The sequence below is a fragment of the Corvus cornix genome, chromosome 14 (genome assembly GCF_000738735.6).
Source record: "Corvus cornix cornix isolate S_Up_H32 chromosome 14, ASM73873v5, whole genome shotgun sequence".
In the NCBI taxonomy this organism is placed as follows: domain Eukaryota; kingdom Metazoa; phylum Chordata; class Aves; order Passeriformes; family Corvidae; genus Corvus; species Corvus cornix.
The window spans coordinates 5,709,250-5,734,133 of NC_046344.1; the positions used below are offsets into that span (position 1 = coordinate 5,709,250).

Below are 24,884 nucleotides of genomic sequence, written 5' to 3' on the forward strand. Positions count from 1 at the left end.
TGCAGCTATGGAGCATGATCCAGACTTTCCCAGGAGTCCCTTTCTCCAGCGTTCAGTGACGTTGTCTCTCTAACGGCTACGCAGGAATTAGTCAAAAGCCTGGGATTGCCCCCCAGCGAGATCTGTCAGGGATCCTTCACCTCTTCACAGCCACACCAAAACCAGCTATTTTCCACAGCCAGCTCTGTCTGAGCTCTGCAGAGCTGTGACAAATGCCCTCGGTATTCACGTGGCCACCACATGTCCTTCCATCACCACAACTGACTCTGCAAGCGCTGGGGACTTTCCTGCGGGCCCGAGGTTCCTGCTCCCGTCACGGGTGAGCAGTTCCTTCCCAGTGCCTCCACCCAGCGTTCAGGGAAAGCCTCTCCCTACCTTGCCATCCTTCTCACGTGCCTTTTTTCCTTCCATTCATCCTCCTTCTCAAAACAATCTTTGCCCTTCGTTGTGCATCATCCTGGGCAGGCGTCGGTCGTGTTTCTGCGAGAGGAAGAGGAGGAGAGGTGCTGGGCTGCTCATGGACATCGGCTGCTCGCAGTGTGGTGGGTTTGGAAGGCTCAGAGGTTCTGCAACATGCTCCTGATGTGCTGTGTGTGTTTGCATTTGGGCTACTGAGCCACATCTAAACCCCCTATAACCAACAGCACCTACCCCCATCGCATGGGAGAGCGGGAGAGAACAGCAGGAGGAAAGGAAAGGAGAGGAGAGGAGAAAGGAAGGAGATGGAACCAGCAACAGCCCTGTGACCTTTATCTCCTTCTCCCTAGCACACACATGCCCAAGGATGCCAGGCTGGGGACCCTCTGACCCATGGGTGGACAGCAAGCCCTGGACCAGCTCCTTTCCCCAATAGCCACAGCACACTGAGATGCTCACTGAATTTTGTTTTCCTGAATCTCAGCCTGTTCTGCCAGACATCAAGAAGAGCCACCCAGCACTGTCCCCTTGCCTTTTCACCACAGATCTGCAAGAACACAACCACTGGTAACCAAGAGACAAAGCTAAAAGAAGCACCTGCTAAGTGCCTCCAGGGATTTCACTAGCATTCCTCGGAAAGAGCCATCAGGGCACAAGAACTACTCTTTTCCATGGCTCCACTGTGATTAAAGATAAATGCATCATCCTCTAATTAAATCACCTAATCAGGGCCTCGGTGTGGTTCGATCCAGTGCCTCTTGCTGGCCCAGCCCTGGGGCTGTGGGAGAAGTTCTGCGGGTCATGATGTGAAAGGCAAAGAGGTGCTTGCCCCACCTCTGCTGCTCCATGTTTCTTCTGATGATTAATTGCTCCTCCTGGTAAAATATTTATGCCTTATTTCCAACGTGTCTGGCCTCAGCTGCCAGATATTGATTCTTGCCATCTTTTCTCTGGTCAATTAACAAGCTTCTGGCTACCATGTATTTTCTCCTCTGTGAGAATATTTAGATGCTTTTGCCAAGCCCTCCTCTTTCCTCTTTGACTTGATTTATGAGTGGACTAACTGGATGGCCTCTCCTCTCCAGCTGTAAGACCCTTTCTGCAGCCCCTTTGTCCCTTCCCCTCAGACTCCACATCTCCTCTGCTGAGATGGAGAGGTTGGATTTGGCTTCCATAAGCCCAAATTTGGTTCTGACCAGAAATGCAAATTACTGCTATTTTCCCTTTTTCCTGAGCCAAATTTCACATTATCCTGAAGATTTTGAACTCTACAGTGCAGAAATGTGGACAGACAGGCAGCCACCCCCCAAACTGCTGCCTAGTGAACCCCTGTGCTGCCTCTCCCAGCATCTGCAAGCAGCTCCAGCTGAAAATTTACCATCGGGATTAGGGACAGGAAACCATGTACAGCCACAGTTATTATTTTTGGGTGTAGAAGATTTCCATGTTCCATTCTGCTCCAGTTAGGATGCCTTTCACTCCTCCGGTTTACCTCCAGATTTATACAAACCATTAACACTCAGCTGCTCAGGGTCACATCCAGGTTTTTCCAGAAATCATTTTCATCTCCTTTCTTCCAGATTAGTGATAAAAACACCAAGTGCATGTTACCAGCTAGCAGTGCCCAGCAGTGATAATCTCCCTGATAACTGCCTTGGATATAGATCACGTTTATTTAATACCAGCTTTCTTGACACCATGTAATGTCGGCTCTAAATACTGGACTGGATTGACTTCTTTAATACGGGGAAGTGCAGATTTTTACAAGAATATCACCTCCCATAACTCAAATGCTTCTCAGAAGTGTATTACAGCCAGAGAGTCACCTCTCATGTTGGAGACTGAAATAATTTCTGCTTGCCAGGAGTTATTTTCCATATAGCCACGTTGGATGGCAGGAATTTATTCCTGGTGCTGAAGTCTTTAATCAATTCAAGCCCAAGCCAGGTTTCTCCCTGGAGGGATGCTATCAAGCCAATCAACCTGTAGCTACCAGGTCATCTTATTCCCTTTTGGGAAGAGCAACAACACTATTAAAACACTTTTTAATCATCTGGAATTTCCCCGAGGCTCATCCCGGCGCACAGATGGGTGGTGAGATTTCAGCTATAACCATCCCAGAGCAGGAACCAGAAAAGCTGTTTCCTCAGGTCTTTGTTTGAAAAAATTGTCTTTTTTTTTTTTCTTTTTTCCTCCTTTCCTTTTTTTTAATGTTTTTTTTTTTGGATGGAAACTGCTGGAGTGGCAGCCTCGGACTAACGGCACCGACCGCAGCCTGGATGCTGCAAGTGGAGGGAGAGGCCGCCCCGGCGCTGCAATGTGGAACAAATTAGAACTCGGAGAGCAAAGGAAATGAGAACGCCCTGGACGCGGCGGCTTTGACGTGCGCTCCTCGGCTCCAAATCCTGCCCCTCTGCTCCAGATCCTGCCCCTCTGCAGATCCCGTCCCCACAGCCCAGGCTGCCGGGGCAAAGCCCAAACCCCTCTGCTCCGAGCCGGAGACCCCGCTCCCTCCCTTTCGGGATCAAGTCTCCGCTCCCGAGCCCGGCCTTTCCTTGTGTGAGTTTTATCCATCTAATCTAGGGGCAGATCGGAGGCTGATGATGTCCATGGCTGCCTCGGTGCAGTCTTTAGCCGGATCAGGGCGGGTAAACTCCTTACCATGTTATTCTTAGCAGCAGGCACCCTGCCGCAGCCTGGACCCCGCGGCCCCGGGACTGTTCAGACAGGATGGAAAGGCAGTCCCGGTCCCGCAAACACGAACAGCTTGTCCCTAGGGCAGCTATCGCTCCACAAACATTGTCACAGTTTGGGACCTGATTCCACAAGGACAACAGGAGTCCTTTCAGCAGGTGCTCTTTTATTGCTTTTTTTCCCCCCTGTAATTATTTTTCAGGGTCTTTTGAGCCACCAACGTGCACCAGCTCTCCTTGGTAATGCACTAAGGCAAATGCCAGCCCTCTGCCCGGGCAGCTCTATTCACACACACACCCCAGAAACACTGCACAAAGAGCATTTGCTTTCTGCTGCCTCCCGAGCTCCAGAACCTCTGCAGGCTGCCTAATTATAAGATCTTAGCAATATTTTTTTTTCCCCAGCGATAATTAACTGGTCCTGCAGAGAGCTGAAAATAAGCACTTCCCAAGCAAGTAGCAAACTCCCCTGGGTTTTTTTCTGCTGAAGTTACAACTCAGCATGAAACTGCTCCAGCCTCACAGGGACACAGATCATCTCCGCACCTCCCTGCCACAGCCTGGGATGCCACCACAGTCGCAGGCAGCTGAATACAGGTGAAACGGCGGGTGTGGGATAGCAGTGGGATGCCAAGGGGCATGCAGCGGGGAGAAGGATCCCAAGGGGTATGGAATGGGGAGAGGAATCCCAGGGAGTATGCAAGGGGGAGAAGAAGCCCAAGTGGCATGCGACTGGGAGAAGGCTACCAAGGAGCGTGCAGTGGGGAGAGGGATCCTAAGGGGTATGGAATGGGGACAAGGATTCCAAGGAGCGTTCAACAGGGAGAAGGAGCCCAAGGGGTATGGAAGAGAGCGGATTCCATGGGGCATGCGATGGAGAGAAGGATCCCAAGGGATGTGCAATGAAACACGGACCCCCGGGGACTGGCAATGTGGGGAAGGCTCCCCGTGTGCCCGGCCACGGGACAGGGACCCCCGGGCGCTGCGGTTCCCGGCAGAGCCCTCCCGCCGGCCGTGCCCGCTGCGGCTCCGCGGGCAGCGCGGGTCTCCCACGGCAACCGGACAAGCCCCGACCGCCGCGCTCCTCCCGCCTCCGGTTCCCAGGGGACGAGAAACAAACGCTCCCGCCCGACCCAGCGAGGGTGTGCGGGGACGCAACAGTGGGGATCTGCCCCCCAGGAAAGGGGGGTCCCTGGGGTAGGGTCTGCCTTCGCCCCTCCCCCGCGCCCCCCGGGCCCGGTACTCACCGTCGGAGCGGGGCTGGCTCGGCGCGACCCCGGCGGCGGCAGCGCCCGGAGCCGCCGGGGCTGCGCGGGGACCTCGGGCCGGTCCCGTCCCGCCGGGGCGGAGCGACAGCGGCACCGGCGCCTCCCCGCGGCCGCCACCAGCACCGCCCCGCCGGGACCGCGCCGGGGAGAGAAGGGTCGGGATGTGGGAAGGGGGTTTTGCCCCACTCTGCCCCCCCTCTCTGAGACCCCAGCTGGGTCTTCAGCACAGAAAGACGTGGAGCTGTTGGAGTGAGGCTGCGAAGATGCTCCGAGGGTTGGAGTACCTCTCCTATGGAGCCAGGCTGGGAGAGCTGGAGGTGATCAGGATGGAGAAGGCTACAGGGAGATCTTAGAGCCCCTTCCAGGGCCTAAAGGGGCTCCAAGAGAGCTGGAGAGGGACTTTGGGCATGGAGTGACAGGACAAGGGGGAATGAATTCCCACTGACAGAGGGCAGGGTTAGATGGGATACTGGGAATAAATTCTTGCCTGTGAGGGTGGTGAGGCCCTGGAACAGGTTGCCCAGGGAAGCTGTGGCTGGCTCATCCCTGGAAAGGTTCCAGGCTGGGTTGGAAGTGGCTTTGATCAACTTGGTCTAGTAGAAGGTGTTTTTGCCCATGGCAGGGGGTTGGAAAAAGATGAGCTTTAAGGTTCCTTAGAACCCAAGACTTTCTAGGATTCTGTGAAAATGCCAGGAGCAAGCCAGGCAGGGCTGTGCAGGCAGTGGTGCCTCAGCTGCACAGGCTGGCTTTGGCCAAACAGGTTTTATCAAACCAGCTCCAGAGCTGACCTGGAGACTGCAGAGGCTGCACACAGGCCTGCACATTCCTGAAAGGAGTAAGGGATGGATTGTGACTGGGTAGTTGTTCAAGTTAAGACAGTCACTGATGCTCTACTTCCCTTGGTGAAAACGTCTCCTTTCAGTGAAGGGCTGTTTCCCTGCCCAGGGGTGCTGGGGTGGGAAAGTGATTCTGCCTCCCAGACACCCTCTGGGAATGACAGCACCAGAGCAAAGTCAAGAGGCCTCCCAGTCCAGCCCAATCGCCAGCAGCAAAGAAATGATGGGTGAGGTGGAAGTTGTGGGTCAGGTTTCGGGTGAGATCAGCTGCCCTGGAAGCAGGGAACCCTCCCTGGCTTTCTGGGAAAGCCGCTGAGCATGGTAGCCTGGGGGGAACTCACCCTGTGTAATTATGGCAGAGAGGGCAGACAGTGGATGTGCAGAGGGCAGGCCAGGCAGCTCCAGCACGGGGGCAAATTCTCCCCTCCAAGAAGAGCCAGTGCCCACGGGAGAGGCCGGTGGGAGCTGCTGGGTGCTGGTGGGGCTCCCCTGTGGGGTCAGCAGCGAGCTGTGCTTACCCTCTGCCCAATCTGCCACAGGTTTTCTGCTCCTCCATGGCTCTGGCATCCTTCATCCCCCTGCAGCGCCAGCCCTGGGGCTCCACACCTCAGCTTCTGACTCAGCCATGGAGGAGGGAAAATGGCAGGGCTGGAGCAGGCGTGGAGGGCTCTGCGCTGAAGCCACCGTGGTGAGATGCTGATGAGCCTTTCAGCCAGCACTTCTGGCCACACGGGCACTGTCAGCAAACTCATTTATTTATTTCTTTATTTGTTCAGCAGCTGGCAATGCCATCCCTGCATCAAGGTGAGTCAGTGCTCAGCATCCCAGCACCCTGCAGTTGGTTGAGCGGCTCCTCTCCTCACCAGGGACCAATGCCGTGTGGGTTGAGTCAGATAGAAAAAAAGGTTTATTTCCAGATGCTGCAGGGGAAGTAATTTTGATTTAACAAGCAGGCAAGAGTGAGGTATCTTGAGTTTTTATTTCGATCCTACTCCACAGGAAACAATATCCACTAGCATTATCTTCCTTACATTTGCTTGTATTTGACCCAATACTGTGTTAAATATAAAATACTGATTGAACAAGGATGGATGGTGAAAAACATGAGATGCTAAAAAGATCCCTTGAGCCCTCCTCCACAAACATCCTGAATGTTATGAGTCATTTAAAATTAGTATAAAATAGGAGGACAATCCGATAACTTGTTCTGTGTCCCCCATCCTGCTTTGCAAGGGGAGGATTTAGGAGCAAGAGAAGAGGGGGAGCCTCTCAATTACAGAGAAGCCCATTCAGCAAATCCGGGCTGAAGGCAGGGTGGTGATGTTCCCAACAGAGCCCAGCCATCCATTCCTGCCTGGGCATCTGTACCGCCCTGGATTCTCAGCAGGAGACTGAGATGAAACAGCCTCAGAAAGGTCCTTCTGGCACCTCCCTGTGCCTCAGGAGCCCTTGGGACAGATTTAGGGCCAAAAGACCACAATGGCAAAACAGTTTCCGAGATAAATCCCCTGGGATGAAGCCTACGGACAAAACACAGTGGTGGTCCCTGGGCATCCTCAGCCCCTGCCAGGGGACATCTGCCTGTGGCTGGGACTGCTGTTTGCATGGTCTGACCCCAGGGTGGTTCCCCATGGGATTTAGTGACAGAGGGGAAGGAGAGCCAGGCACACTGAGCCGAGGTTGCCACTGTGCCCCACAGTGGCCCTGGAAACTCGGTCCCCCAGACTCAGTGAAAATTGAAGCAGGTGTTTGTGAAGCACTGGCTGCCCTCCAAGTGCTTCACAGGGTCCTCACATGAGCCCTGTGAGGTAGGTCATTGTTTTCACCCCATCTTACAGACAGGGAAACTGAGGCACGGAGAAGGGTAATGACTTGCCAGACAGAAAATATGGCATCTCCCATTCCAGGACCTCTGTATCCTGCTATTCCCACCCCAGATATGCTCCATCAACTGCTGGTTACTCACAGCCAATCCTTCTCCACCCCTCCATCTGCAGCAGGTGACAGGGCCGGAGCTGGGCAGAGGCAGCAGCATGGTCTGGGCTCACACCAACTTGTTCATTCCCATCCCTAAGACCACCCATCACCACAAGGGCAGTCCCAGCCCAAAGGCTGCTTTGGGGTGCCCTTGGCACGGATCCCCAGCAGCCCCACGCCAGGCTGGGGTGCCAGGTACAGCTCCCAGAGCCTTTTACAGGAACCTTCTGCCTATGGAAGTGAAAACCCACGGGATATTTTTGCCAGCCTGGTGACCACAGCCACCACGTCAGGAGGGGGTGAGTATCAGATGCTTCCTCTTTGGTAATTTGCTGCAAAATGGCCCTGGAGAGCCAGTCCCAGGGTGCCACAGGCTGGGGAGCCCTAAGCTCTGCGGGAGGTGGAGCAGAGCTGGGGACTCGGCTCCCTGGAATGCTGCTGGAGGAACGGGAGGTGTGGGATGGTGGCCATAAACCTCCTTCACTTGCCACGTCGTGCCAGAGGCTGCAGCTGTGATTAATCAAAGGCCAAAAAGAGGTGATGGGCAATCGATGCCTTTGGGGGCTGATGGGGAAGGTGCAGGCAGAGCCCAGCACACACCACACCCTCCTGGCTCCAGCAGCTCTGCCAGGGTGTTTGGGGAGCTGGACCAGGTGTGGTTTTCCCATTCTGCTTCTCCCAACAGCTGGATGGATGTTCCATGTCTCATTATCCTGGGTTAGCACTGTGCAGCCATGGTCAGGCATTTAAAAACTGAGTCTCACTGGGATCTCTCCATCACAGCCCACATCCAAGCTTCATGTGGATGCATTCCTGCCCTGCAGCAATCAGTGGGATGACAGAAATCTTTCCAAAAGTGGAATTAAATCTGATGAGCAATAGGCTCATCAGGAAAATGGGAGCAGAGAAGGCAGGTAGCCCCGTGACCCCAGTCCAAGGAGGTTCACTTCCCTCCCTCGAGGAGAAAGGGATCCCCTGAAGTGGATGGGCTGACCCCAGTCAGGGAGATGCCAGGAGCTGGATCCCAGCTCTGCTCCCTGCTGAAGGCACACGTGCAGCAGAGCCTGGGAGCAGGGCTGTGCTTCAGGCTGCCACTGGCATTGAGGCTGGAGAGGAAAACCAAGCACTCCAGGGAGAAAATGTCCGTAGGGGATCCCAGCGCCCATCTAGGGGGGATGTACTGATTTGTGCACTTAATATTGGCTTAGATAAAGGGTTTCCCAGTGCTCGGGCACTGGGATGCCCTGGAAGAGATTCAAGTTTCAATCTCTTGTAAGGCTTGTTGAGTGTGGACCATCCCCTCAAGGACTTGGAATGGAGCAGTTAATGCTGACATGACTTAGGACCATTTAGGAGCTGAGTCCAGATGGTGCAAGGGTGTCACCACATCCCTCTCCACCACTGGGCCTCTCCCCTCATCCTGACTCCTCCAGTCCCCTCAGTGGCACACACTAGGGACTCCAGTAGCCAATCCCAGGGTGTCATAGCCAGGGGCATGTGGGGCCAAGGTTCCCAGTCCCGTGAGATGCTCAAAACCAGGTGAGTGAGCAAAGATCCCTATGGTCACTCCCCTATCACCCACAGCCCAGTCAGTCACTGTGTTCCGAAACATTTGCCTAAAAAAACCAGTTTCCAAGGTTAAAAAAGAAAAATATTTAAAATCAACCTCCAGGCTCTCCTGTCTGCACAGGAAGGGCACCAAGGGCTGCTGTCCATGGGGCCAGGGGGTGGTTTGGGACGAGCCCACGGTGCAGGCCGTGTCCCCGCTGCCCTCTGTGTCCCCATGTGCCAGGTGGCACAAACAATGTCTTTAAGGCTTCTACCGGGACGTTTTGGTGTCCAGCGCTCCGGGCCGGTAGAGGTACCTCCAGATGGCATAGTAGTGGATGCCAGCTCCGATGGCCACGAAGAGGTGCCAGATGGCGTGGGCGAAGGGGACACGGCCGTCGCTTTTGAAGAACACCATGCCCAGGCAGTAGAAGAACCCACCGGCCACCAGCTCCGGGAGACCGTCCCTGTTGGGCTGGGAGCAGGAGGGGCTCAGTGAGGCCAAGGGGTGTCTGCCCTCTCCCCACCACCCCATTAAGACCAGAAGTGTTGTCCGTCTGCAGCTCCGGACTTCTCTGCCTTCTGCTACCCCCTACTCTCCAGCAAGACAGCAGGGACCCAGCGGCCCTGGGAGAATTGGAACTAGATGATGTTTAAGGTCCCTTCCAAACCAGATCATTCTACGATTCTGTGATCCCACAATTTCAACACAACAGAGCCCAGGCAGGGGGGGCCTGGGGGAGATGCATGTGGTGCCTGCTGGGCACCCAAAGCACCTGCAATAATACCAGGCTGAGCCACATCATACTGGAGATGGCTTTATCCATCAGACAGCCTGGAGACTGCACCAACCCACCGGAGACAAACTGTTCCGGGTTTTCAAATCCCTCCTGGGATTTGTCCCTCATTCTAAGTGCTTCCCAGCAGGGGCTTACCATGGAGAGGATGACCAAGGCAGGGAAGAAGCCCATGATAACGTAGCACACCAGCTCCACCAGCTTGTACCTGCGACAGAGAGAGGCAGCTTGGAGCAGGCGCAGAGGGAGGTTGAGTTTTACGCTTGTAATTTCCACAGCCATGCTATAGGGAAAGGGGTGGCGGTGCCATCACAGCAGGTCCCTTGTCCTCACGTGTGGACTGGCTTGGGACCAGGCACTTGGGACTTCGGGGAGGCGCCTGGGGCCTTTGGCTTTTTATTTGGTGCCACCACGCGGAGGAAGCAGCTCATGGCAGCGCGCCCCTGCTCCGCGGCCCCGGCCCCGCACACGCACCCGCTCGGCGCCGGGCGCGGGCACTCACCGCTCATGGAAGAAGAAAACGTAGACGGTCCCGATAGACGCCATGATCCAGATGATCCAGCGCATGTGGGAGGCCCAGGGACCCAACTCCCTCAGGTTCAACCTGCAAGACACAGGTCTGTGGTGAGGCGGGTCTAGGGCAGCACCCGGGACTGGGCTCACCCTCTCACCTCCATGGCTGTCCCACCAAAGGGTCTTCCCAACTTGTAACTTCAAGAGGTTGAAATCTACAGGATGTGAAGGTTTTGTGGAAAGGGGTAAGGTACAGCCTTGAGAAGGGGCAAAGCCAGAGAGGGAAACCCTATTTATTGGAACCAGGCTGATTTATTTCCCCTTCAGTGGGGCCAGGTGAAGGCCTCCAGCCACCAGCAACTCACCACGGAGCGTAGGACGCGGCGATGAAGAAGTAGATCACCATCCTGTCAAACATGTGCAGGCAGTGCTCCACAGTCCTGCAGGACAGACAGATGGGTCAAGCACTGGGGGTATCGGTATCTGGACCCTCTCCCCTTCCCGAGCCCTGAGCAAGCAGGGAAGATACCTGAGATGCCTCTTCTTCCAGGAGATGGTGTGGAAGATGGTGGAGACAATGAAGAGGCTGGACAAGCCAAAGCCATAGATCCAGGCTGAGATGGTTTCCCACTGGTCATCAGAGAGGATGTAGAGGATGGAGCTGCCGAGGATGCTGGGCAGGATCCAGAACTGGAAGGGGAAGCAAACCTCCTGTTGACTCTCTGCATTTCCATTGAGCAGCTACAATAGAGTCTCCACTTTTCCTTTTAGGTGTCTCTCTAGCTTCTGGTCAAAGCTACCACCCATAAGGGGCAGGCAGGGTCCCTCCCTGCGTGGTGCAACTCCAAAATAGTTTGTCCAGAAGGTAGGGAGGAGGAGGAAGGCACAAGGAGGATGGCTGCCTCTGAGTCATCTCCCAGGACTCGGGGTGGGAACTGTCAGTTCCCAAAAGAAACCCTGATGGGGGAGAGGTCCCTCCCACTGCTGCACAGGCAGCCCCATGGGCACCTGTCACAGTTCCTGCTGTCAAACAATCCATTTTCAGGGAGCTTTGAAAATGCTCCTGCCTCACCAAGCCACAGCCAGATTCCCCAGGGACATGTGGCCACGGTGGTTGAGAGCAAGGGGGATGCACATCAGCTTCCCAGGGCAGAAGCAAGGAGAGCATCCCAGTCCCCAGGAGCTCATGGGGAACATCTGCCTCATCACAGCCTTCAGACTCTCAGTAACTGCTCCAGGGCTGAACACAGACATTCTTAGGTGTCCTTTGATGTTCCTCAGTGGATCCCCAGAGACATGAGCACCATCCTCCCTCACCCAGGGACAGGGACTCACAGCGTGGGTGGCACAGTTGGCCGCGTGCTCGTACTCCGTGGGCTGGTACCTGCAGTTGGACGGGACACGGTGATTCATGAACCTGCAGCGAGAAGCAGGGAGAGAAACACGCTCAGGGGATGGGGATGGAGCAAAACCCTTCTGGAGGGGTCTGCACAGGGCCATCCCCAGCCTGCAGCCCCACCTGAGCTCAGCTTTGCTCCAGCTGCCCTGTAGAAGTGACCTGACAGCACAGCCTGTCCATCTGGCTGTCCCCAAGTGCCAGGTCCCCAGGTCTTGGCCATGGCTCAGGATGAAGCAGCTCCTGGGAACTGCTGTTGCTTGGAAAGTAGAAGGCAGGAGCCAGCTCTGCCTGTTGCTGTGGGCAGACATGGGAAGAGCCCCAGCAGTGAAGAGGGAACACGGGGTAGTGGGCAGACCTGCAGGTCCCCAGCCCATCCAGGGGTGACACCCTCATGTCACAGCAGCGTGCCCAGCTCCAACAAGGGTATCCCTGCGATGCCTTTGGTTCCTGGGTACTACCTGCATCTACCCCCTAACCCCAGGGCTGCACGTCCCAGCACAGACTGCTGTGTGGGGGAACCCTGCTGCCCTCCCTTGGAAACCTGCATCTTTATTTCTGTTTCTCTTAGTCTTAGGAAGCATCAGCTTGCTCTTGGCATTCACAGGAATGTATTGATTCCCTCTGCTGGATCAACACACAGTGATAAAAAATAGTGTCACTCCATTGTGGGTATGTAACAGCAAATTAAATGTGCCTCCGTGATAACAGATCGGAGCAAAGCCTCCTTCACCACCCTCTTCTGGCAGGAGACAGCCGTGGAGGCTTAGCAAAGGGAATGAGAAACAAGAAATGGAGAGGCTTCCTTCCCTGGTCCTGAGAATCAGGGTTTCAAAGACTTTTCCTGCTGTGGCTCAGGTCAGGACAGCCGAGCTGAGCGGGTGCCAGTGGGGCTGCTCTGCAGGACCTGGGCTAATTGCTTTGTGACCCTGTTTGCCCCCAGCTCCAGCACCATCTGTGGTGTTTCACAGCTGAGTTGTGCCCAGCAAAGGGGCTCAGGGGCTGGCAAGACCTTGCTGCTGGGCACAGGGTGATGCCTCAATCCGGGATGCTTGGAAAGGCAGGAAAAGTCCCCTCTCACTGTCCCCAAGCTACCCACACCTTTGTGGACTCCTCTGCCATCCCCCACCTGCTTGGTCCCACTCACTGCTGCCTGTTAAAACTCAGCCAGGATGGATTAAATAGGTCAAATGACAAGGATTGGTGTGGGGGGAATTGTGTGGCCACAGCACGGAGAGGGGCCCCCCAGCAGGTGACAGTGATACCCCACACAGGGACCCTGTCCCCAGCCCCTGCCCTGCTGTGCCTCCTGCCAGACCCCGGCGCTGTGGGAAGAGATTCATGGTCCTCATCACCAAAAAATGTCTGGAATTAAGAGGGAGAATGGAGGGGCCAAGCTCCCCCTGCTCTGCAAACCAAGGACTTGTGCAGGGTAAATCGGGGCTCAGCAGGGCAGGAAGTAGCTGGGCATCCCTGGGGACATGGCTGTGCCCAGAGTGCTGTCACCTGCACCCCAGGGACACCAGGGATGCCCTCCCCATCCCACCACTCCAGCCACGAGGCCTGGCAGGGCTGCCCGTGCTGGAGCCACGTCCCCCTGGCAGGAGGACGTTACTGTCCCCAGCGTTGCCAGGAGACTGTCCCCAGCTCCCCTTCACTGTCTGCTTCCCTTATTTTCCCTTTTAATAATAAGAAGGAGGAGGGGGAAGGAGGGGAGGCCAGACGTCCATATGACGTCACAGTTGCTGAGGAAACACGTTCAAGGCCTTTTCCTTGAATTTATTGATTTTAACAAAGCCTGCTCCATCTCCTCTCTGCTCTGACGGAGCAGTAACATGGAGCCAAATCCACAGCCCCCTCCCCAGGAGCTGGGAGGCACCAAGACCCTTAGGGAAGGTGTCCCTGGGTTGCAGATATCCGCCCTAGCTCTGGTACAGGGATAGAGAGGCCAGGAAGGACCACCCAAGCCATCCCCATGGAATGAGTTTGAAGAGCATCCGTGTTCCTGGAGCCCAAAGCCGTGCTGGTGTGGGGCACCGTAAGCACCTTCTTTCCCCAGAGGGACAATAGCCTTGAGGAGGAGCCTTTTTTTTTACCTGGGGAGAGATCACTCTTGTTTTCCTGCCCTGCTTTCTAGTAAGCATCATCCTGTGGATGGTGGGAAATGGAGCATCATGGATATGGGACCTGGCTGCGCAGTGCTGGGTACAGCAGGGCCCTCCGGGGACCAGCATTGCATTTTGGGGCTAATTTGCCACATTTCTGTGGTCCTCCATGCTGTGTAGAAATGGGAGCAGCTGGTGTTTGCATATCTCCTGGCAAGGCAGATAAGTTCCGGGCTGCACCTTATTTCCCAGGGGTGCAGAGGCCATTTCCTCCCCTACTCTCCTGGGATTTCATGGACCAGCTCACGTCATCCGTGTGCACACTGGGACGGATGCAGGGAAGGGCACAGGGAGCCCTGCAGCATTCCCAGCCTGCAGACTGCTGCCATGCCGGTGTGCGGAACCAGCCTCAAACCACAGCTCCAACCTGGACAGACAGACAGATACACTTGGAAAGAGCACTTGTGATTCTTGGGTCCGGGAAGCCACAGGCAGGTGTTCACACACCACTGGGTGCTCCAGTGCAGTTCAGCAGGTGCTTCAGGATGGCAAAGTCCAAAAGACACAGAGAAGTTCAAAGACTCCTGCCCAGCAGGAACACAAGCATGTTCATTTCCAGGGATGGTGTGTGGGAAGCAGGGAACTGAAGGGTTCCCGGGCACCTTTTCCTCCTGGTGCTGTTCCTGGCAGACTCCCTACAGTTGGCTGTATGAGGAGAGGGGGCTGCTGAGGGTCTGAGCAGGGGTTATGAACAGCAGCCCCAGGGTTTTTGCCTGCCCTGGTTGTGCCTGCTTTCCCCTGGCCTCTTTCCCAGGGAGGGAGCCTGAAAAGGGCCAGTACAGCAGGCTCTGGCCAGGGAAACAAAGAGCCCCTTGTCCCTGGGCGTCGGGGCAAAGTGCAGAGCTGGCTTCCCAGGCCTGTTCCTTTCTCCTGCTCTTTCTCCCACTCTGTTGGGTTGGGGTGGTTTTTTTATAGCTTTAGGGGATTTTACAGAGTTTTTAAAAGACTTTTATCCAAGAACAAAATTCCAGCCTCAAAAATCGTCCAGATCTGCCTGGCTTTTGCTTTGCCAGGATGGGAAGAAGAAGGTAAGAAAGGGATTAAGTTAAATTATTCCTCAGGAGGGCTCACAAGGGACCATCTGAGCTCTTCTGAGGGCACCATGAGAACCTGAATCAGTCACTCCATGGTCACCACACACTCACTCGAGCAGAGGCATGGGACACTTTGCAGGAAAGCTGTCCCCTGCACACGTGAACAGCCCTGAAGGAGACCCAAGCCAGGCTGCAATTTGGGACAGATGGGGTCTAGCCCTGACTTTGACACGACTCCTTGGTTGGCCTCTGCCACATCTCTTCATGTTCCTCTCATCCCCTTTACCCTCTCTCCAAGCGAGGATAATAATTCTGACATGCTTTAGGTGAGCCAGTGGGTGGATAATGTGAGGAGGGGGTAAAATCACCACTAAAATGTGGATGGGGAGGTGTGAGCTGGGCTCCTGCCCTTGGAAAGAGCTGGTCCAACACCTGCCCTCCCCAGCCCTGCCATAAATCAGGCTGTGCATGTGTCTGTGTGTCTGTGCACTGTGGGCTGGGTGCCACAGGGACAAAGGAGCAGTCAGCAAGTCCAAGGTTATCCCAGGTGATACAAATCTCCTCAGAGCAGCTCACATCTACAGGTTTCACCTGCAAATGGCTTATAAAAAGGCTGAGCTTACTCAGGAGTTGGCCTAAAGCCTGTGGAGATGGATTTGCTGTGCATCTACCTTCCTGCCCAAGGAGCTGGGGCTTTTCCAAGCTGTGTTCTCTGCTGGGCAGCTCTTGGGGTCTGGCTGCAAAAGAAGATTTCTCCTTCCTGTTGTGACTTGATGTCACAGCTGCTTTTAAAGTAAAAGAGGAAGGACTGAGGAAGGATTTTCTGGATGTCAACCAGCAGTGGCGGCAAGCCTTGCTGGGGCTGTCCCTTGGTAGAACAAGTGTTGTGATGCCTGAGGTGTCAGTGATGGAACAGATGTGTCCCTGTAGGGTAGACTGGCCTCTGACTCTTCAATGCATGGCCTGGGTTTGCTCTGACAGCCCCGAGGCTGCACACCCAGCACAGATGTCAGGGCTTGGTCCTGGGGCTCGTGCTCACGTGGGAGCTGCTGTGGTGGCATCCCCGTAAGCTGGGGCTTGGCAAGTGCCCTGCCTCTGATCTGGAATCTGGTAATGCTCCAGCTGCATCCCTGGTAAGAGGCTTCAATCCCTTGAGCTCCTCTGTGGTTTGTAATTAGCTCAGTCCCGGGGAGTTGTACGTGCTGGCATGGAGCCTGCTCGCTGTTTGTGTATGGGACACAATCACAGGCTTCAGGAGAGGCAGCAGGACCACGACGAAACACCCATGGCCCACTTTGAGCCCAGGAGATCCCCCAGACTTTACTGCTTTATCCAGCCCAGGAGCACTTGCGAAATCCTGCTTTTCCTTCCTACCCATTGACGTGGGAGCGTTTGCCACTGGGAAGCAGAAACGCCAAGGCCGATGCTGCCCGGCACTGCCATCTGCAGAGCCACCCACGTGGGCATGTGCACGGCTGCGTGGCACCCTCTGGGAGCTGAAATCTCCCTTCCATGCCCATCCCTCAGCACCTGCGCACTCCCACGCAGGCACATGGCGCTCCTGCTTTGCCAAGCTGAGCTGTGCCTGCTGGAAGCCTGTGGGGCAGCTCCTGGGGCCAGGGGAGGTGGGGCAGCTGGGGCAGGCCTGGCCATGGGCCCCTCCTGTGACTCCAGCCCATCCCATGGGAGAGGGGCAGGAGGGCTGATGGAGCAGGACAACTCAATGTTTTCTTTTGTAACGCTTCCTAGCACAAGGAGCCAGCAGCTTGGGTAGGGAGCAGGAAATGGAAGGCTTTTTATCTAAACCAGCATTTCCCTACCTTTCTCTACCATGGGTAAATTCGTGGATCACCAGATTTCTGGAGTAACCCACCCAAATTCCCCTGGTGCAAGCCTTGCTTCCACAAGGTGAGTCAAAACGAGCAGCAGATCCAATTGTCATCCATCACCTCATTACACCCATCCCAGTTTTGCTCACTCCCAGCACTCTGACGTGTACCAACACCCTGGGCTGGCTGTAGACCATCCCCTGGCACTACACAACCTGCATGCCCTGAGAAATGCTGAGCAAGTGCTGCTGCTGACTTAGAGATGCTTCCAGGCAGGGACCGTGTGCTCAGCCAGGTCCGTGTTGTACCTGGCTCTGAGCCCTGGGCACAGATGTCCCCTGAGAAGGGACAGAGGAGGCAACCCCTGACACATCCTGCTGCCTCAGAGGGTGCAGGAGGGCATGTGCTGCTCTTCCCCTGAACATACCAAGGGCATACACCCTTCTGTTCTTGCTCCTCATCCTAGCAGGGACAAGCATGGGAGGCTCCAAGCCAGGCTGGATGCGGGCATTGACAATTTCTGCACCCACAAGAGCCCATATACACCCAGTAGGGCTCAGCAGCCATTCCCAGCAGGGTCCTAGCTGTCCATATTCCCATCCTGTGGGCAGGGATATTTATTTTTCTCCCCAGCTCTCTATGTAGATGGTGTCTCTAACTCTTCCAAGGCAATTCATGACCCTGCAACCACAGCAGAGCTGTTTGTTTATTCACAACAGATGGGATTGGTGAGTGTTTCCCAAATTACTTTCTGAGCTGGGACTTCTTGTTTCATTTGGTACTCATGAGACATCCAACAACAGCTGATTAGTCACAAAATGACTCTGATGTCCCAGGTGTTTTGTGAACGTTGGAAGGACTGTTTCCAGAACTGCAAATCCTCTATTATTCATTAATTTCTTGTTTGGAAAGTCATTGTGCATGTTCCTAGCTGCCTTGCCTTGAGCGAGAAGTTAGTGGGATAAATCCTGAGCTGGCTCTGACTGTTTAATTGCAACAGCCCAAGGTGGGCAGGACTGAGCATGACCACTGGATCCTGTGCCTGCTGGCAGAAGATTTGGATAGTTTGAGGGCTGGAGCTTTCCCAGCCTCTAACCCTGGCTGTGACTGTGAAATACATTGGCAGGTGACCGTGTCCCAGGTTCATAAAATCTCCCGACAGCGTGGCCTGAGAGACACAGCCAGGCTCTCATGTGGGATTCCTGGATGCCGCTCAAGTACAAATAATTTCTGTAAATTATTCAGCAAATGCCTCTGGACAGCGAAGGCACAGAAGGAAAATCATGTATTTCACCAGCCAAGCATGCAGATAGTAAGATTTCCATTAGTATTACTTACAACAGAGAGCAGGGCTCTGTCTAACGCTGCTGTGCCAGCCAGTGCTGCTCAGCACAGAGAGGAGGCAACTCCTTGCCCTGACCTCATGATCTCTTTCTGCATAAAGTCCTTTCCTCAGCAGCAGCAAACCTGGACTTTAAATTCAAACAGGAGCACAGAGTTGACTCCAAATTCTCCTGAAGGTCAGCACTGCTTGGCTCAACTCACTGTATCTGACACACCCACCAGGAATATGACACCTGTGGTATCGTGTTATCACGAGAGGTTGCAGTGTTGTCACCGAGAGCCCATCAGGCTCTGGATTCTCACTGCATGAAAATGTTGAGTTTCCGTCACACCTGGAAAGACCTGACACCTGTGTTTGGCCATGTCTCAGACCCAGCCCTGAGCATCCATCCCCTGGCAGCAGAATCTCTGGGGACTCAACCAGCCTCCTTGTGCAACTGCAGCCAGGCACCCCTCGGGAGCGAAGGACTGGAATAAGTTGTGCTCTTTTCCCTTCCTTTCTTTGGGAGTTGTAGTTGGTTGGCATGGCTTTGTCTCGCTCTGGAGCTGGGGGTGTGGGAAGGGAGGAGGAGGGGAGGGGAGCCCAGGACCCATCCTGGCAGAGCCCCATTTCTCATAGTCACTGACCTGCCGTGCTGGGCAGTGGCTTGAATTTCCCATGGGTTGTTGGCTGCTACCTCGTGAAGCTGGCCACAGCAAACCGTGCCAAAGAATCACATCAGGCTGACATCCAACACCAGCTGAAGGAGGGGAAAGATCATGTGCTTCCCAGGCAGCCAAGAGACCATCCTTCCCCCAAAAGCGCAGGGCATGGGGCTTGGTTTGCCCACTTAGGCACATCTCCAGTGTGGTGGTCCCCACCTGAGCCTGTCCTGCTGGGTGCCCCAACCCTTGCAGAGGAGGGAATGGGGTAGTTTGAGTGGACATCCCATCAAAAATGATGCTCCAAGGGCTTGTTGCCTTCCAAATACCTAGCTCCAGTTATGCACCCTGAGCATCTAAACCTACATGAAATGACTCTACTGGTGCCATTTTAAGAGGTTACCTGAGTCAACCTGGCCCCACAGAGCAACCGGCATGGAATTGGTTGGTAACATCGGCTGATCCTGGTTTTCAGGCACTTTGGGAGCCTCTCCATCTCTTGGAGCAGTGCCTTTTGCATCAAGGGGGTCTGTCTTTTCAGGTGGGACAGGTAGGTCTTGATGGGGCCGGTGCTTGCGAGGTGAGCAGCCCCTGCCTCTCGAGGAGCTTCAGGCTGTGGTATCAACACTGAAAGCATTTTCCTTCTCAGTGCTTCATCCCACATGGGCTGTGGGGGAAGCAGAGCTCTTGGTAAGCATCTTGGAGTGTGTGGGAGCCCGCGAGGGCTGCTCATATTTTCATGGCAAAGCAATGGGGAACAGGTCTTCCCAATGTGGTGGCTCGGTCTTGGCATTGCTTTCCTTTTGTTGGGAGTCTGAGCACCCCAACATTTCCTGCTCCTCCTATTCCTGCTGGTTCTCCTCTCCCTGTCTTGGCCAGAGATGCTGGAGTAGCTGATGAATGTCTCTTTACTCAATAATTACAGGTGCAGGGAGAAACAAGGAAGGTCTTCCCAGCTGCCTTTCCCCAAATTCAGAGGATTTGGGTTTGAGCAAGTGTGGAGTTCAGACCTCCATCCCCTCATGCTGGTGAGGAGGTGGCAGTGCCTGCATTGCAGGCACAGGGGGGTGAGGACAAGCCTGGCCCATGCACCTACAGAGACCCCCACAGAGCCCCCTGCTCCTGGGCTGAGACATTAATGGGGATTTTCCCAGTTGCTCCTCTTTGTGTTGCTCCACGCAGGGCAAGCCAAGCAAACACAGTAAGATTTAGAGCCTTTTACATGGATAAATCAAAGGAGCTGCTATCAGTTTGTGAGGATGATTCAGTGCCCTGCAGCTCCCGGCAAGCCCCTCTCCACTGCTGCTCCAGAGATGCTGAAGCTGGATACAGCAGCTCCCTGATTAATCAGGTTTCCTTCCAATTACAGCTCTGGATGGCCAAAGTCTGGGAAGCATTCAATGTTCCCACAGGAAGATACTCAGCCCCATGACAGCTACATAGGCAGGAAGGACCAGACCATGTTTGAGTTAAAACTGGGCCAAAATGGGGTCAAAACTGGTGGTGAGGTGCAAGGAGGGTTTGGTTACCAGGTCAATGTAACCTGACCAATGAGTCCAGTGATAAAGATGCAGCTTGGTCTGATCCGTTGGTCTGGGAGGGACCCAGCACCATTTTGGTGAGCTGAGAGGAAGAGTGGAGGGGGAGTGGGGGGATAACCCTCTGGTGGTCGGACAAAGCAGGAGGAATCACATCTGCCTGCACTTTGTGCTGTGCTGGTGTCGTGGCTGAGCTTGGCCTGTCGGGCAGGAGATGGATATTGCTTGTCAAGCGTGCAGGTTGTGAGTGACAGGGAAAGCCTTGCAGCAACTGTGCTTTGAAACTCCATTTCCCCACGGTGTCAGTGATGGAAGAGCCTCCTGGACCCCACAGCAGAGCAGAAATAACCGCATTCCTCATTTATAACCACGGCGAGCTCAAATGGCACTGCCTTGCACCCTGTTCCCACCACGGTGACAGCCCCTGCCTTTGCTTTCCTCCCCTCTGCCCCAGCTCTAACGCCGCATCTCCAAAGCCCAGCCAGGAGGGATTTGGAGACAGCCTGGTGCCCCTTCAGCCCTGAGTTTTCTCCTGGCAGTTCACAGAACGTTCCCACATTGATCACTGCTTTTCATCTCTTTGTTCTCACACAACAGGTCTTTCATCACCACACTGTGTTTTATTTATTCCTTTTGGTGGGTGTATCAATGGCCAAGTTCCTCCTTTCTTGGTCCTTGCTCAAAATTAGATAAAATGACGTGAAAAATGAAGCCTGTTCCAGGCTTTTCCACCATAAGGAAAACTTTGATATTTTTCCTTTTTTCAAGGAACACCACAAGCAAGGCCACATTCTCTGAAACGATGTTGCAAGATGGAACCATAGAATTGTTAAGATCGAGTCCAACCATTAGCCCAGCATGGCCATGTTCACCCCTAAACCATGTCCCCAGGTGCCACATCCACATGTGTTTTTGAAAACTTCCAGGGATGGTGATTCAACCACTTCCCTGGGCAGCCTGTTCCAATGCCTGACTACCCTTTTAATCTAAACTTCCTCTGGTGCAGCTTGAATCCATTTTGTCTTATCCCATCCCTTGTTCCCTGGCAGCAGAGCCTGACCCACACCTGGCTGCACCCTCCTGTCAGGGAGTTGTGGTCAGTGAGAAGGTCCCCTCTGAGCCTTCTTTTCTCCAGGCTGAGCCCCCCATGGCTCCCTCAGCTGCTCCTTCTCAGACTTGTGCTCCATTATCCTTCTCTGGAGCTGCTCCAGCACCTCAACATCTTTCCCGTAGTGAAAAGTGAACACAGGACTTGAGGTGCTTCTGCTGCCTTGAAGGACACATGCCACCATGAGTCCCCTGGCTTCTGCTCGCCCCAATTCCCACCTCAGAGCTCGGCTGAAAGAGCACCCCTGGCACAAAGGAAGAAGCAGCCTTAGGGTTTCTTTTGGGATATGGCCCAGCAGAGGATTTCCAAGGAGAGCAGAGTTGGTGTGCATGGAGTGCAGGGGGGACGGGGATTATCCCACTGTTATTTTTAAGCACTAGGCTAAGAGGATCTCTGCGATGATATAGGAAGCCCTGGGTTAGCATCACGTGCTGGTGACTTTCTTGGGGTGAAAGCCAAGGGAGCACCCATCTCCTGCTGCTCCCCATCCAGCCCTGGCACACAGTGAGAGCTGGAGGATTCCCTGTGGATCTGACCCTTCCCATTCCCCACAGCCCCTGCCCTGCAGGTGGGCACCATCCCTGCAAGGCTGTCTGTAATGCCTCATCCCATTTAACGAGTTGTCTCCAGAACTGACCACAAGAAGGCTGGAGCACGCTGATTCAGGATAAATCAAGCAACAGGTTGGCAGATGGGTTCTGCTGCGGGAGACTGATGTCAGTGGAGCAGCCCCTGATCTGCTGCCCACCTCCCAGAGAGCCTCTGCACCCCTGCCATGGGCTAAAGGTATTGTTTGCCTCATGCTTTGGGGGGTACAGAGCTTTGCTCAGCTCCATTTCCCCCAGCTCTGTCCTTTGCATGCCAGCTGGGGGGGGGGGGGGGGAGGTCTTGAATTGTCCATTTTCACAAGGTTTTGTACCAGGCACATTGTGCAGACCTGCTGGGTGCCTCCTGCCTTGCCCCCAGGCAAAGGTTATCAGGAGGCAGATACAGCATCAAAACTGTCTTTGACCAAGTGGCCAGCATGGATTTTCCCCATGGGACGCCTGGAGAGAAAGGAGCCGATGGCTGGAGGGGGTAGGAGGATGGTCTCCTGTCCTTACCCAGCCCAGACAAACATCCCTCAGGGATCATCCTGCCTGGAGCAGGAAAGAAACACCATCACCACTTCTTTTCACACAAGTTTTTCTCTGGTATCTGCCCCTAACAGGACCACTGGGAGTCTGGAAGTGGCAGCACAGAGCTGAGTACCCCCAGCAGCTGTGCCAGCCCGCGGGACCCTCCGCAGGCAGGAAAACCTCCCCACCACAGTCCCAGGGAGCTGGGAGCGAAGCGTGTCCTCGGTGCAAAGCTGAGCACCCCCAGCACCTCCCCGGTGCCCATCTGGCTGAGCAGCACCCGGTGCCATCTGACTCATCCCGGCCAGCCGGGGAGCAGAGGGCTGCAGACGTTGTCCCCATGCCACCTGCCAGCTCCCTCCTAAAGGCCACATCTGATCCCGCAGCAGCGCGTGCGGCCAAGTGCCCTCTGACTTGTGCTCAGCAATCCTCAGGTTTCCCCCTGCACAGGTAACACCGTGAGGTTTCCTGCTACACCTGAGCTTTTAAAACAAGTCCCGGCTGCTGCTGGAAAACCTCCCTGGGGATTTCATTGAGGGAGAGAAGGATCCACCACCGGTGCATCCCATGGGAACCCTGTTGAGCCTGCGGGTCCGGGCTGGGAGAGCCACCTCGAGGGGGTTTCACTTGGGTGCAGCGGGACCCTGGGCCACACTGGTGCCTCCATGGGGGGTTTGGAGCCAGCGCTGGGGTCTCTTCCCTCGGGAAGGCAGGATCCTGCTCCCCCGGCAGCGCTGAGAGCCGCGGTGAAGTTAGACCCAGCGAAAGGCAGCGAAGGCTCCCAAGGATGCTGAGAATCCTTTAAGGATGCAGAAAAGCAGGTAGCCAAAAGCCCAGCCCGCACTTGCCCTGTGCTTTGAGGCACTCAGCAGCTTTTGAAGATCCTTTCGGGCTCCATCCCAGCGGAGCCAAGCCCGGGGAGGGGTTGGGGCTGTCCGGGGGCTCCGCGAGCACCGGAGGTCGGGGACCGCCGCACCGACGGATTTACCTGGCGTAGCGCGTCTTCTGGAAATCCAGGAGCCGGGACACGAACATCGCGGCGGTGCCATGGGGGTCCCGGGGGGCGGCGGCTGCTCAGCCCCGGGGCGGGGGGAAAGTGCCGCCCGGGGGAACGGCACCAACTCGGCGAGCTCCGGCGAGCGAGGAGGAGAAGGGGCGGCCGGTCCAGCCCAGCCCAGCCCAGTCCGGCCCGGCCCCGGCCCCCTCCCGCTCCCTCGGTTGCTCGGGAGAAGCGACACGGGGAAAACAAAGGCGACCTCCGGGAGGGGGAGGCAGCCCCGCTGCCGCCCTCAGATGTGCAACGAGGAGGAGGAGGAGGAAAAAAAGGAAAGGGGGGTGCTGGGGGGGAATCCCTTCTAACTCTTCCCGGCGCCAGCAACCTGCGCGATCTCCCTCCGCCCCCCGGCAGCTTTAAGCACAGCTAAAAATATCCCCCACCCTCCCCGCTGCACCCCCGAGGGATCAAATAGCAGCAGATTTGAATTGAAAATGTGATTAAAGCATCGGGGAGGAGGGGGAGCGGCGAGTGCCGGCAGCCGGCCCGCACCCCCGGTACCCACGGCCGGGTCCCCCCGAGGGTCCCCGGGGCATCTCTGCCCGCGCCGGGGCAGCACCATCCCCAAGGAGCTCGTTCGTTCGGCTTTACTTTTATTTATTTTGCTTTAATGATTTTTTTTCTCATTATTTTCCAGAGGCCCCAGCAGGGATGGGTGGCTCTGCCTCAGCCCCATCGCTGCGTGGTGCCCCTGGGTGGGGACACAACTCCAGCATCCCACCATCCCTCCCTGCTGGGGAGAAGGGGGGACAAAGAAGCACGACAACAAGGCAAGGACTAAGGACCCCACAATCAACTCATCTCCATCCTAAAACCTTCACCCCTCCCTCCACTACATCACCCAAGGAGGATCCTACAGGAGGTGACATCCCGAGGTATATCTGAGGTTGGGCAGCTCAGAGAGGGGATACAAAAGGTGATGGGGACTTTTCTGGGGGCAGATGGGTGTCATCCTTGCCCTCACTGCGCCAGGGACTGCAGGCACCCTCAGGCCAGCAGCTAAGGGACAAGAAAGGAGAGGTCAGCAACAACTGGAGGAGCAGAGTCTTGGTCACCCCAACACAACCTCTCCTTGCTGAAGCTGTGGTAATGCTGAAGGTGGAACAGCTGAGGACATCTTGCCAAGAAGGGTTGTACTCATATGGCCATTTCCATGGGAGATCAAGCACACATAGATCTTCGAAAAGACAAAACAGACAAAAAGGAAGAAATCCTTTAAGTCTAGACATGAATTAATCCTGGCACCCTCTGCAACTCCTTCCAAAAGCAGCTCAGTCAGGGGATGCAAAAGGTGCAGCTGCATTGTGGGGTGTCCCCAAGGCACACAAGAAGCACCCCAGGAGCCAGCAGCAGGTTCAGCCTTCCTGCACAACTCCCATTGTGAATGGAAGACACCGTGGGGACCAGACTGGTGACAGCAGGATCCAGGTGTGGGGGCAACAAAATAAACCCCATCTTTAGTAGGATACCTGGGACAGCCAAGCCCTGGCTGAGAGTGGCAGGTCCAAGCTGAGATGCAGAGTGAGATCATCTCCGAAAACCTCTCCCACGCTCTGCCACTTAGCCGGGAAGATATTTTTCAAATTCCTTCCCCAGATGATGAGCTT

The 24,884-nt window shown here is 55.2% G+C and overlaps 1 protein-coding gene and 1 long non-coding RNA gene across 2 annotated transcripts; one reads left to right on the top strand and one right to left on the bottom strand.

Annotated features, from left to right (window-relative positions):
- Positions 1-3,029: 3,029 nt before the first annotated feature.
- Positions 3,030-7,378, top strand: LOC109143626. Its single transcript, XR_002043934.3, has 4 exons — positions 3,030-3,269; positions 3,516-3,707; positions 5,754-5,902; positions 5,991-7,378. It is a non-coding gene; the product is annotated as an uncharacterized LOC109143626 (long non-coding RNA).
- Positions 6,175-23,599, bottom strand: MMD2 (monocyte to macrophage differentiation associated 2). Its single transcript, XM_039560496.1, has 7 exons — positions 23,212-23,599; positions 11,385-11,466; positions 10,579-10,739; positions 10,415-10,489; positions 10,039-10,140; positions 9,675-9,744; positions 6,175-9,214 (listed from the first exon to the last, which is right to left on the bottom strand). Exons 1-7 carry the CDS (start codon positions 23,256-23,258, stop codon positions 9,011-9,013), a joined length of 741 nt encoding a protein of 246 aa, XP_039416430.1. The 5' UTR covers positions 23,259-23,599; the 3' UTR covers positions 6,175-9,010.
- Positions 23,600-24,884: the final 1,285 nt, after the last annotated feature.

Coding starts and splice junctions, on each gene's coding strand:
- MMD2 (XM_039560496.1), bottom strand. CDS start 23,258: ATGTTCGTGTCCCGGCTCCTGGATTTCCAGAAGACGCGCTACGCCAG. Junction 11,467..23,211: donor CAGAAGACGCGCTACGCCAG/GTAAATCCGTCG, acceptor TTCTCGCTGCAG/GTTCATGAATCACCGTGTCC. Junction 10,141..10,414: donor GCCGCGTCCTACGCTCCGTG/GTGAGTTGCTGG, acceptor TGTGTCTTGCAG/GTTGAACCTGAGGGAGTTGG.